Below are 14,195 nucleotides of genomic sequence, written 5' to 3' on the forward strand. Positions count from 1 at the left end.
TTACTCCCCCTTGTTCGGATGGTGTCGAACAACGTGTATGATCCGACCTGGCGGATACAGAGGCCTGTGCAGCGTCAACGTGATGCTCGTGTCGCTTGGAAGGACCGTCTGTGACCTAGCCAGATCCTTGTCCCTCTGGTACTCGCTGATGCATCCGCCAGCCTCCAAATTCGCGGCCGACGTGGGGGTGGAACCGCAACCGCAGCACATCACAGAGCACGCTATCGTTTTCCACTGCAAACGAATCGTCCCACGAATTTCTCTGTTTAGTTCTTCGTTGTTTCAGAGTGCTCTGATTATGGTTAATACCGTGGAACGAGAAATGCGCTTCGCGTGTGGGACGAGCGGCGTCGAAACGTTGAGTAATGCCACAAATTGGGAAATCTTAACTGGGTCGATGCGGATTTTGTTAGGTGTACACTTGAAATCCATTTACTGCAGCGATTTGTGAAAGTTCTGAATTAATGGACAGATTTATGGGGATGATTCGGGATTAGGGGGCGGTGGATGAAATCAGTGTTTCTTGTTTAGCGGAGCTGGGTATAGTCGAGCTGTTTTCAAGTAATAAAGCGGTTTGAATAATGTGCCGTGAATAATGGTGACTGATATTAAGAACTGAGGTGAACGGTTATGGGTAAGTTTCTTGGGGTAGGAACGTGAAATTATTTGCGGGGGGTAGGTGATTTTGTTGGTGGGCGTGGAATCCACAAATTGGAATATATAATAGGGACATTACGAAGAGTTTCAAAAGGGGAAAATTGTAATAGGTGTCTGAATAGTTGAAAATCTAGAAATTTGAATATTTGAATGCTCAGAAATTTGAATATTTTTTAATTTGGAATTATAAAAAATATTTGGTATTTTCAATGTTTGCATATTTTAAAATTTCAATATTTATAATTTTGTAAGTTTAAATACTTAAACGTTTACAACTGTTCAAGTTTAGATACTTGAATATTTCGAACTTCGAAAATTTGAACATTTAAATGCTTAGAAATTAAAATTTTCGAATATTTAGAGCTTTGAAAATTTGAATGTTTGAATACTTGAAAATAACAATTTTTGAATTTTGAATATTTAGAAATTTAAGACTTTAAATATTTATATAATTAATAACTGATGAATAACTGAAGAATAAAATAATATCAAAGTGCATATTGTTTCACAGTTTTTGTAATTTTTGGCAAAATCAAAATCTTTTGTTGTTATCTTATTTTAAAATAAATATTGAAAGTTTGAAGAAAAGATATTTCTTTCAAACGACTTATAATTCTGAACTACCAGGAAAACGTTCCACTTTTCCTTTATTCTTTAAGAAACACTTACCTTCGGGTCAACGCTTCTTTTTATGGCATTGATAAGATCAGCTCGCAGGCTTTCCATTTGTCGAAGACCTATCCTGGGAATGACATCCTTTCCAACCACCACGGATGTAATAAATTCTTGCGTATACTGCTGAGCAGGCATGCTCAAAAGACCACCCGGTGGAGCGTACGCAAAGCACACCAGATCTGGGTAATCTTGCTTGAGCAGAATCGCTAAGATGGCAGCTGTACCCGCTCCCAAAGAATGGCCAACGAGCACCAGACCAAACTGATTAGTCCCTCTCTGAGGATCCTGAAGCAGAAATTTGGACGAGTTTCAATTGAACGATTTAAGAGCTCCACTTTTGTTACATTGAAATCTAGAACCCATATTTCTTCATTTGCTTAGGATAATTGCTTGATATTAGGTCAGGTCATAAGTTTCAGTTTAAAAGAAATTCAATTCGTGTAAAGAAATACTCCAAAAGATGTACTAAAACAATGGAAAGCTAAATAAAAGTGAAGAGATGCATACCAAGTACCAAAAACACAAAGCTAAAATTAAAATTCTACACTACAAACTGATTTGAACTAAGTTCTCCATAGAAATTCAAATACAAACACTAATAAACAGTTATAGTTTACATTTCGATTAAACTTTCGTAAAAAGCCTCCAACGCCACCGCCAACAAAGTGTTTCAGCAGTCCATGGACAGAACTCAGCTCGATATTTAAATTCGCCAAATCTCCATACACCAATACCTAGTTTTTCGTTGCATGACTCAAAACAAGTAACGAGCGTAGCGATAAGAGTAACTATTTATACCTCGCGGAGGCAAGCATTTGCATTTAAAGCGAAGTTAATTTAGAACAGTACCTTGGCGAAGGCACGAGATATGATTCCCTCGTCGAGCAGCTTTTTACGAATATATTCAGCGGCTTGGACCATCCCCTTGTGGCCCAGCCAATCGTCCCGCGGCGGTGACAATGGTAACACTTCAGCCTCCCCGTTCAAGTCTGTTAACACGTCCTCCATGCTGAGGGTCCCGCGTATACTGACGACAACCTTAAAAAGTGCCGGCAGAAAATTGGTAATTAACCGTTCCGGCTTAAGTCTGCTGGAGCACGGGCTAAAGCGATCGTTAGTAGGGCATTATTAGGTGGCTTAATTTTCTCAAGCGACTGGCTTTGATGATCGAACTAGAACACGTTCTGGTTCATTATAGATAACGAGTTTAACGTGTTTAGTAGCTTACGATATTTAGCCCTCGACTGCTGGGGCTATGTGCCTGTAATTATGGAAGTGCTCTAAAAACAGAAACTCGGAAAATTTGCAAAAAAATTTGTTCATTATTTACTGATGCTGCGCTAGAGGTAACACAGAAGTACTCGATTTTTACGCGGGATTATGATAACCCACGGTGTTTGCAGAAATTTTATTTTTCCAGCGGGTCGAATTTCTGATATGCAAATTTTCAAACATTCAAATTTTGAAATTATTGAATATTCCAATATTCATTTATGAAGTTCTAATTTTCACGTATTTAAATATTTGTCTCTAATTTTTCAGATATACAAATATTGAAACTATGAAACTTTGAAGTATTGAAAAATTAAAAAGCTGATATCTTTGAATATTTAAATATAAATATTGAAACTACAAAATTTCTAAATTGAAAATATTGAAATACGAACATGGAACAGATCCATGTAGCACAGAGACGTTTTAAAAACGTCTTAAAGACCTTCAGTAAAGTCCTAAGAATATCCAAAAGACGTCTTGAAGACGTCCAAATTGTTATAAGACGTTCAGACATAAAATAAACGTCTATAAATATTCAAATTGTACAGAAATCTAAATTTTGAAATATTCAACTTTCAAGATGTTGAAATATTGAAATATCCAGTTCCCGAAATATTGAGTTTGAAATATTGAAATACTAAAATATTGAAATTATTAAATTTCGACATCAACGAATTTGTACATTTTATGACAAAACCAGATTTCTTGGCTCCACGAGGTTTCGAACAATTTTCAGGACTTCACAGCTGAATGATTATTCAGATTGCAACGCATTACTAATGCGACAGCAGCGAAGTTCATCGAGCGCGAGGATGCCACGTTTAACGACTAATGAAAAATTCATAAAATGGCCAGCGTAACGAGGTCCATTTACTTCAATTAAGCTTTCGAGATACAACAATCGTGGAAGCTGTTATTTTAATCTCCCTTTCCAGAAATCCAATCAGAGATTCTAGTCAACGAGTCCATCGATCGCGCCTTTTCGTTGTGTCTCCTCGAGATAAACGCAATCGCAGGATAAAGATCGATAAAGGGGATTGGCAAACCTTTTTCTTGGTGTAATCGAGCGAAACGTAGAACGGCGTCTCGCTGACGTCGACGTGAAAAGTCGCGTAAATGACCTCCACCTCCGCGACGCCGATCAACTTTTTCAGCGCCGTGTAATTGCACCTGCAACAATTGTCCTCCACCACGGTCGCCTCGTCTTCGTGACCCCCGCATGGAAAGCATCCGCATTGCAATCTGTGACAAGAGACTGTGAGTTAACTTTTTCAAGCGACATTACGTGTAGACAACACTGTTCTTTAACTTGGGAAAAATAAACGATGAATGTATTTGTTCTTGGCTATTTTACACGTACGCAACATTGGTCTTCGATTAGTAGAGGAAAGAGCAGTATACAGGGTGAGTCACGTAACTGTATCACATGAATTTTCTTGGAAAGTATTTGCTGTATGAGGAAATGTTTCAAGGAAAAGTTATTTGATACTGTTTTCGTTTGAATTATTTTTTTATACAACAAATGGTCTACGAGAAAATTCGGGTGATACAGTTGCGTGACTCACCCTGTATATTTTGTTCCTCCTGGTTTATATTTCTTGTTAAAATCTTGTTCGTAACATGTAGATGAATTATTGAGATTATATCTGATAAAGCGTGGAAACGAAAAAAAAAAATAATTCAGTTGCGTTTAAAATGTAGATATTATTATAAATTATTATAATTATAGGATATTAACCTGGGTTCTGTAATTATCATTAGACTGTAGATTTTTATGTATTTACAGACAATTTAAATGCATACAAAATTAAAAATGCAGGCTGCATACAAAAACCAATGAAATATCGAAAGCAAAATAGACATCGCGATGTTTAAAAAATGAAGTAGGTTTTTATTCAGATTCTCTTGTTTCAAATGTTTCTATAGAAGTCTGGTTCTGCATAACAATTGCAAATTACAACATACTGTTGTTATTCCTTACACAATTATTCGCAACACAAAGCTTAAAAACCAACCTTGCATTCGTATCGAATGTTAAAATCTCTGTTCATTCACAACTGACAAAGCCCTGAAATTTATTTACCCAACCTTCGAATGTCCCTCCCACGCAAGCAAGCATCTGCTGTTTAATCGCGAAATGGACCCCTGCCGAAAATCAATTGCTGTTTGAACGTCGTGACAACCTGCGCCACGCTGTCTCGAGGACATTACCTTGCACACAGTTGGCAAAGGCCAGTAGATTGATGGACGAGTAGCATGGGCCAGCCATAAGCAGCGAGGGCGAAGTGCATGTAATGAATAGCCGACTGGAAGTGGCCAAGATCGCCATCCTCGGTCAAGGACAAGAATTTAGTTCGAGGAGTGATCGGCACCCCCGAAAGGAACTCGTAGGTGTCGTTCTTCCGTTGCTTCACGATCAGCTCCCTCTCGACCTTCTGGAACTTCCTCAGCAGCACAAGACCAGCGACCACGTCCGATGGCACCACGTCCAGATCGCGGAAGAAGTCGCTGAACAGCCGAGCGATATCCGCGAAGGAATTCTGGGAAATGAGTGAAGTTATGGAGTTCGTTTTATAAAATAGAGCAAGTGGCTTGAGGTTCTTAATCTTTTCGTTATGTCGAATTTTGATGCACATCACGGGAGGGCAAGTTAAGTTAAACACCAATATTCGCCAACATAAGGAAGAAATGTCCCAGACAGTCTTGAAGACGTCTGTTTTATGTCTGCATGTCTTACGACATAATTGAACGTCTTAAAAACATCCAACAGCGTACGTCTTAAAGACTTGCGAAATTTACATCCATAAGATGTCTTGAAGATACACTACATGGACATTTTAAAGACATCTATTTTTTGTCTGAACGTCTGATAGACCTTAATCTGGATGCTCTTAAGACATCCTAAAGACATATATCCATATAGATCCTGTGCTATATGAGGTTAATCTGAAGTTATTGAAGTCTCTTGTAGAATTTATAAAAGTACTTTAAGGCGATGGGATCAGATATGGCAGAGAAGTGACATTACTGACAAAATTAGGGAAAAATATGAATATTCTGAGTCAACTTTTCGTCCTTATGTGAGAAGATTTTGAGTTAAGAAAGGGTTGAATCGAAAGAAGAGAGTTCATGCTGACATTTATTGATGCACAGTTAAAAAACTTGCGTTATTTGTGCTGACACTTACTCGGCTTCTGTCGGAATTCCCCATGCAGCAGAACAACAGTCGACATCTGTTGTGCCAACTATCTTGGTATGCGCGTATTACCTTCCTGGAAGCGGAAAAGTTGAATTATTTAGATTGGCTTCCGTTCGCTGTAGTGGCTTTTCGTGGAATTTGTCTTTTTATGTGTTAAATTTTAAGGAATGATACTACATACAAAATTTGGAAAAAAAATAAAAAATGATGAAATTGTATTTACAGATTCGTTTTAGGGTTGTTAGTTGGAAAAGTATCTAAAATTCGCCTGAAATGTGTCTGATCTGGGACCTGTTCTACTGCTGAGGTGCATTTAGGCAAACATAGCGAAGTCAGTAGAATAAGTCCCAAGTCAGACACATTTCTACATTTCACAAAGAACATTCAATAAATGTCCTCCACGCCCCATACACAATACTTTAAAAAGTATCTCGCAAGTAGAACTACTAAACAATTTTTACTCAGACCCAGCTAAACATCATCCCAATACTGTTAAAAAATCCCATTGCAATATTTCACAAAATAATAGAATCACTGTCGTTCGAATGGGCAGGATCGCAAATTCAGAGCCCCGTAACGGTTCCGATTTGAACAGTTCTCGCTGCAGAAACAGCAAGTGATGCAAGAGGCGAGCAGCGAGTGGCAGTAAAAGTGTCCAAGTGGAAGTGGAAGGCAATAAGTCAGACAGGGGAATGAAAACGAGGATCGCAGAGCCGTTACCTTTGCCGCCAGTTCCTGTTTCTGCTGCCGCTTCTGTTGTAATGCAATTTGCCGCATCTTGATTCCGCCTCCCTCATGCTGCGCTGGTATTTTTTCATTTTCACCCACGATCTGCCCGCGGCGTCGTACGTGCACCATACAGTCACCATCACCGACGCCAGCACGCACCAATTCGATATCACTAAACCTACGATGCAACGTTTCAATAGTATCGGATTGGTCTGATTGCACAGAAAAGCGTTGTTCTCCCGCGTCACCAGACTGTCGCGTAACAGTTCGAATGGAAATAAAGTGCGATGGCTCTTTTTGTTTTACTCTGCACGGTTTCACGAATGAAGGATTTTGTTTGCTGACATTTTTCATTTTTATGTTGTAGTAGCTTCCTCCGATGAAAAAATCTTGTTCTTTTTAGTTTTATATTAATCGAACTCCATGAAATCATTTTATGAGTGCTTCTAGTTATTTCTAGTTATTCTTGTTGGTGAAGGAAGTAGAATTATTTGTGGGTTTTAATTTTGAAATGTGACTGGGATTAAACGTGTGGATGAATTAGTGTGACTACTTTGTCAGTGGTTATTTAACTAGCCTAATATTTTGGTAATATTATTTAGAATAGTTCCCTCAACTACAAGCTCTATTTTTTCATATAGAATATAAATTGTTAAATTCGTGAGAATTATTGCACTATGAAAACACTAAGTTTCTTAGTGATAAAATTTTCATTTTCATTTACTTAGTCTTTCTGCAAATAAAAATACAATGTCGTTGAAGGGTTAAACAAAGAAATAAAACAATGATTTTCAAATTCAGAAATTCAAATTCAAAGTGTACTTAAATTTATGAAAAGTATAAGCAGTTTTGTTACAATGTTTTCGAAGTAATCGCACTTACCTAACATTATGTCTTTGACTTGGTTGACAGGACAGGTTTGGTAGTAATACATTATCCACGTTACACCTGCGCATAACCATCCAGTTTCTACCAGTAACAGAACTGAAATAAAATTTTATGGAATTCATGTTACAAGTTATGAAGGTTACAAATTTTTAAATACTTAGATTTAAATAATCAAAATGTGCTACAAAACAGATTATAATGTCTTCTGTTTATATGAAAATAAAGGAACGATTGACAGAAGAATTAGATGCTTTTGTCTGTTCTGTGTAAAGGTTCATCCAGATGTACGAACATGTATGAATCACTACAAATAAGGTTTGTGTGTGGAAATTGTAACAAATACTGTAGTGACGTGGAAAATGAGTCAGTCATAGTTACGGCTTTAAATAACTTATTTATCTAATCTTGCCAAAAAAATATAGGTGCTCTGTCTAGTAAAGCACATGGCATGGTTAAGCCTGATTTATTATCAACCCCGCACTATTCGAGTCTTCGGTGTTGTTTTATACGTAATTTAGTGGCGTGACCTAATCTTTCATGTCAAGGTCTACTGTTTAAATTTGTCCAAAGAAAAGAACTATGCCCAGCAGAATACTATATCACAATTAGAAAGAAAAAGGGGGAAATTGAAAACTTGAAATATAAATATAATTAGAGATAAAAATCGAAATAAGACCAATAAAGATAGTCCACTGTTGTCACGTTACATTTCCATAACTCTGTAGGTGTAGTTATACATGTAAGGTACAATAAAAAAAATAAAAACTGCGTGGCTGATTTTTAATAGCAAACAAAATTTACATGTAGTTTCTCAGATCTCTAAAATTAAAATCTCTACAAACTATGTAGTTCCTGTTAAAACAATTTTCGAGGTGCTGCAAGGGTTTTGAAGTTTCAATTTTTCGTTTCTGTGTTTCTGTTTCTTTTAACATTTTAAATTCTTCAGCTTCTTCCATATTTTATAAAATAATTTAGAAAATTCAATAAAGCCAGAAACAGAAATTTAAAAAGAAACACTTCTTTTTCACTATTTTTGAGCGCCTCAAAAAATTTATTAATCAAGTTCTGTGTCAACTTTAATATCGTTATAGAAAATACCTTCTATCCAGTATTAAAATTCATAGCTAATAACAAAATTTCTACCCCTAAACTTCGTTCTATTATACTATACATATCGATAGCGCGTATAACAATATTTGCTTTCACTTTTCAGAATTACTCTCTTCAGTATATTCAGTAGCTAAATCCATTCAGCATATGCTCAATCATCATCGAAACACTTCGAGTAGTTCAAACAAACTCCTCCATTATAAACCCAGCGTTACTACTTTCACACAGCACACACTCACTGAAATCAAATCTGTCATGATAATATTTTCACCTTCGCGTATTTTTGTAGCCACATATAAAGGAATACAAAGAAAACAATGAAAACATTCATTCTTTTTTTATCGCCTTGAAGACAGTTTACTTAGGTAATTCTAAAATTACCTCGAGTTGTGCAACCGCGGTGATAGCTAATCGAGCCAAATGCACTCGCCACAGCACAGAAACCATCGAAAGCTGCCATGTCATGCTATGAAACAGTGGATAATGCCTGTGTGGCTGAGCTATCTTTCACTTGATACACGAAGAAAGCGCTGTCAATACCTTCAGTCCTTATCCGGTTCGAAGTTATGGTATTCGCGTTGGCGTATTTTCATTTCAACCAAGAAATGCCAATCACATCATATAGAAAAACGTATTTTCATTTTGTAAGGTACTTGACCTGAATATGTTTGTTCTTTATCCTTTCAAATATGTCTGGTATTATTTATTACTGTTGAGGTTCTTCAGAATTCCTTCAGCAAAGTACTTTTAGACTGCAATTCTAACAATCCAATTTTTCATTTCGATAAAGCTTTTTTTAGTGCATTTCATATACAGAAAGCGATTTCTAACAAGTACAACAATAAGCATAATACAAATTTTTAAAGTTGTAAATCTTCAAATCTTCAAATTTTGAAATGTACAAATCTTTACATTCTCAGATTCTGAAATTTTTAAATTCTCAGACTTTGAAATTCTGGAATTTTTTAATTCTTAGATTTCCAAATTCTGAAATTTGCAAATTTATAAATTTTCAAATTCTCAGATTGTATGATTTTCAAATTTTCAAATTCTGAGAAATTCAAATTATTAAATTCTCAAATCCTGAGCTACCCAAATTTTCAATGTATAGCTTTCCAAATATTTAAATTTGAAACGTGTGGATTTACAGACGATCAAATTCTAAGAATCACAGTCTTCAAGCAGCAAAAACTTACCTAACATTGACCCAGATACTGCCTCAACTTCCAAGATCATGCAAAAACTGCGGAGAAATTCCTACCCAAGTAAAATCGTTATCAGAAACTTCGACCGTGCCATACGCAGAATACCCTCGCTAATGATCCTGTTGTTGACAGACCTCTGAATCGTCGGATAAACAAGAAAGGAAAATCGAAGCGTGTTCATAGCATCCTCCTATCCGTACCAACATTCAGAAAGTCCGCGTCCTTCGAAAAGTCCTTGTTTCGCACTTCGAATCATCATTCTTACCCCCCTTAATGCGATTTCGTCTGGCCAGAACTTCCAAGACGCCGTCTGTCGAAATCAGACCGACCGAATTGTGCAAGGAACTCGAAAGAGCTGCAACGACGGTGGCCTGTGCCACTCCGCACGCTTCCGACCAATCAGCTGTACGTGATCGGAATTTCCATCGAGTTCCTCCTTGGTGCGCTATAACTCTCGCAGAACAGTGGACCAACGTTGGATCAGTTCCAGAACCGTTAATACCCACCAATGTATGTGTCTTTCGGGAGAACAGACGGCTAGAAGCAATTCTTTGTGCGAATAACCAGCGCACAATGTACCAGAGACGCGAGTGATTTAACAGACACTGTGCGCGATACAATGAGACGTCCTAAGGAAAAATAATGAAGACGTTCGGGCGAGTTTTGTGGGAGACGAATGTGACACGAAGGAAACTGAACTGAAGAGTCCATTGTTGCTAATCGATTCTGTTTTCCTGCTGATATTGCCAAATTTTAAATGAAACAGTAGCTAGATTTGTTATCTCTAATCGCGTTACTGGAAAGCATGGGAAATGTCTGTTTGACAGTGATTTCATATGGTGACATCATATTTTGACATTGAGATTATAATATGGACCCTGTTCTGCATTAGTGTGTTAACACATTATAACTAGTTTTAAGCACCCGAGTGTTTTACATATTTTCTCAAATTTCATAATTCGAGGTGTGCAATTACCGAAGGAATGCATGAACTTTCAAACTAAACACTCTGTTTGAACTTTGAACTTCTGGATTTTTAAAGCCCAGTTTCAATGAATACAAAGTTTCGCAAGTACGAGTACCTGAACTTTGGAAATGAATAGTTGAACTCGGACCCACGGAATATTTCAACTCTGAACTTTAGAAATTCATGCCAACTCTACGAAAATTTCTGCGAGACGAGTCCAGCGATGCTCAGAACGTACAGACTACGGTGTCTGTATGGAGAGAAATAAAGGATATTGAAAATTCAGCTCGAAGAGAGACACGTAAGCGGTGCATTAGCATAATGGGCAATTAAAGAGACACTTGAAGTGATCACGTTGTAATATAGGGAAGGAGAGGAAGCCAAGAACGACGCGACTTCCTATTTCTTAATGGCCAAAAAGACAGAGAGTTTCACGCCTATATTCACACTGTGGAAGAGGAGACGTAGAAAAGCGAGTGGAATCTTTAGCTATTCTTCTGCTCCTTGGAAAATTCACCAGGAAGCTGGCTAGCACGTTGAACTAAAAAAGTGGGTTCGATTTTTCCTTGGGAAAAGGGATGGGTATATCTTACAATTTCTTTTGTCTCGAAGAGAGAAAGTCAATGCATCTTTGTTCATTGCCTAGCTTTCAAGGGAGTACACCATCCTGTTGGTTTCAAAAATCGAAGAATTCTTTTATATTCTTTTCAAGTACAAGTATTATTTAAAATTCGAATAATTGATGAAGTTAATTCATTTAGAGTGACTACACTTTTAGAATACCTACTAAATTTAAATTCCAAGTGTTTTTTCAGAACAACCTTTCAAACATTATTTCTTATGAAATTATCTGTAGCTTAAACTTTTTTAATATCTGCTTTCAATCTATAATATTCTATTATATCAATTTCTCTGTCTTTCTTTTTCATTTCTATTTCTCTGGTAATTCAATTTTATTTCGCTGGTGTATTATTTTCTGGTAATATTTATTATTTGGTAATTTAATTATTTTCGTTGATTGACTAATAATAATACCCATGTAAAAAGACGCGCAATAAATCGATGCAATTTTCTCCGTAATTCGTGCAATCTATCGTGCATTAAAGCATTTCATTTGCAATCACAGAATAGCAATTTTTTTCACTGTGAGTGGTCGTTTATTCCGATCGAGAAGCTACGGCTAAAGACTTCGACCTTATTAATATTCGCTCCTCGCCTCGCGATGATTGGAAGGGACGACAGGGGAAAGTGGCTTTCACCAACGAAGCTTTCGTTAATGAACTCCATAACGCGCACCTCTAGGTCGAGTTTCATTTCGTTTGCATCATTATTAACCTTAAATAAAGGCTTTCTGATAGGTAATTATGACGGTGAATTAACGACGTATTTACTAACATGATTTAAGTACTTGCTCTTATCAGCTTCGATAAATATTGTAGAAATTTGTGAAAAAATAATTCGACTGCAGTAAATGATATTTAGTCTGATTTTAATTAGGTTCTTATTTTATTTACCAAGCCTAGCTACGAAACTATTATGTTTTATGGGTCTACACAAGATTATTCCCCTGGAGGTAGCTTTTTTTATTTATTAAGCCATTAAGCTTGTACAAGATTAGAGGCAATGTACATAAACCATACTGGAATTAGAATTATACTGAGATTGTGAAAAAATTAACGAGTAACAGTACAAGTAATAATCAATAAAAATTGTACATAATAAAAAAAGATGTATCCAATAATTATGACTGAAGATTATGCTTCTTAAGAAAAAAGATTATCATTAATGGTGATATATACGGTTTACATAGAGGTAGTTAATTACCCGGAAATTAGATTTGAGAAATTTAAATATATTAAAAAGTTCTGAAAATTTAAGTATTTCGATGCTAGAAGATTAGAAAGTTTCTAATATTTTAATACTAAAAAATATGAAAATGAGAATAACTGATAATTAAAGTTAATTGAAATCTTGAATTATTAGAAAATCGAAAAAATTTGGAAATTTAAATTCCTGACAGTTATAAAATCAGAAATTAATATTCTTATTGTGAAAACAAAAAAGTGATGAAAATGTCAGGTGAAATTTTAATCCAAGTTGAAGATACAACCAGGAACATCTGTATTGAGAAATTTTGTCATTTTTTTTTATTTTATTTGTACGATGTCATAAAAATGGCGAAATATGAGAATGTAGTTTCAAAAGAATTTAGATTCAACTCCGCAGGAACAAATTTAGCTGACCGACCCGTCCTATCTGTAGAGATTCATTGGAATCTATATTGGACGTTTTATGTCTATCCTAGATGAAATGACGAACACGTTCGCGAGCAAATCCAGCTCATGCAACGACACGACCACCTATTTTCAACTCCAATTCCTCTTTTGTCCTGGCTCACCCTCTATTTTCTGTACCATAAATATATCAGATAACCACGCAAAGACACGAAACAGCTCTAGCATTGATGAAGCTCGATTTTTTCTCTGCTGAGAGCTACTGATAAATATCTTATCCACTGTAGCGACGAAGTTGTCGAACTTCAATTTTCATTTACTTAACATTCGAAATTTCTGAAATACAGTCACTCATTTTCTGAAGAAATCTAGATACGTCTATAAATCTAAATAGATATTCTATCTATGTCTAGATAGAAATCTAGATAGTTGTAAATATTTCTAGTAAATTTTTTACCAAACTAGAGATAATATTTTAAACCTAGAGTTTGAAAATGTAATTAACCACTCTGTAAGGAACACAGTTTATTTACATTTTCTAATCAATTTGATTAACTTGATATACGTAAATTGTACAGAATGTTTCAAGGAAAAGTAGTTTTCAAGCTTGTAATCGTCAAAGCGGTAAGAAGACTATTTTTGCTGCGATTTCCTGTATAAATAACCAGACACACTCAACCCCTTCATACCACCATTTTTAGTTGCAGGTAATTTCTATTGTTACCATGATATTAACTGTATGCTTTACTTTTATGATTAATCTTGTGCAGCTGTTGCTCTACTTACAAACTAATCCAATATAGTACGGGCCACGATATAGCGAGGTCGTAAATTAAGCTCTTGAAGTTTTTCATTTAAGTACATTTTCGTTCAAGTGTATTGCATTCTGTTCTAAGATACCACACAATAAATAAGTAATAGCATATAACTAATGCTATTTCGTTTGCAATGTCTGTTTTAGTGCCTTCATAATTTTATGACCTCGCTGCTTAATATAAAAACGAAATGAAAACAATTCTGACATAACTAGATAGAATCACTCTGTATAACAAAATTCCTATCGAATTTATCGTACCACTCAAATAATTAAACTTTGTTCTGACCGAAGCATACACAACCATCCACGTACACGAATGCTGCCAACAGAACTTTGATTCTCTGTCCATAAAAAAAAACTGCAAAAAAATACCTAAGTACGTTCTGCAATAGAAGACTGTTTAAAATTTCAAATCACCCTTCAGGCTCAGCCTTGTATC

At 36.0% G+C, this 14,195-nt stretch overlaps 2 protein-coding genes across 7 annotated transcripts in view; one reads left to right on the forward strand and one right to left on the reverse strand.

The window, feature by feature from the left end:
* Positions 1-14,195, forward strand: part of LOC143177540 (uncharacterized) — a 113,719-nt gene that overhangs the window by 40,868 nt on the left and 58,656 nt on the right. The window lies entirely within an intron of this gene.
* Inae (inactivation no afterpotential E) overlaps positions 1-14,195 on the reverse strand; it is an 83,385-nt gene that overhangs the window by 16,514 nt on the left and 52,676 nt on the right. For all 6 annotated transcript variants that reach the window (XM_076391079.1, XM_076391163.1, XM_076390917.1 and 3 more), the window contains exons 4-11: positions 7,418-7,519; positions 6,527-6,713; positions 5,795-5,879; positions 4,819-5,147; positions 3,654-3,849; positions 2,182-2,370; positions 1,327-1,617; positions 5-234 (exon numbers count right to left, since the gene is read on the reverse strand). In XM_076391079.1, coding sequence (XP_076247194.1) covers positions 5-234; positions 1,327-1,617; positions 2,182-2,370; positions 3,654-3,849; positions 4,819-5,147; positions 5,795-5,879; positions 6,527-6,713; positions 7,418-7,519 — 1,609 coding nt within the window. The remainder of the gene's footprint in view (positions 1-4; positions 235-1,326; positions 1,618-2,181; positions 2,371-3,653; positions 3,850-4,818; positions 5,148-5,794; positions 5,880-6,526; positions 6,714-7,417; positions 7,520-14,195) is intronic.

The sequence above is a fragment of the Calliopsis andreniformis genome, chromosome 1 (assembly GCF_051401765.1).
Source record: "Calliopsis andreniformis isolate RMS-2024a chromosome 1, iyCalAndr_principal, whole genome shotgun sequence".
Classification (NCBI taxonomy): Eukaryota; Metazoa; Arthropoda; class Insecta; order Hymenoptera; family Andrenidae; genus Calliopsis; species Calliopsis andreniformis.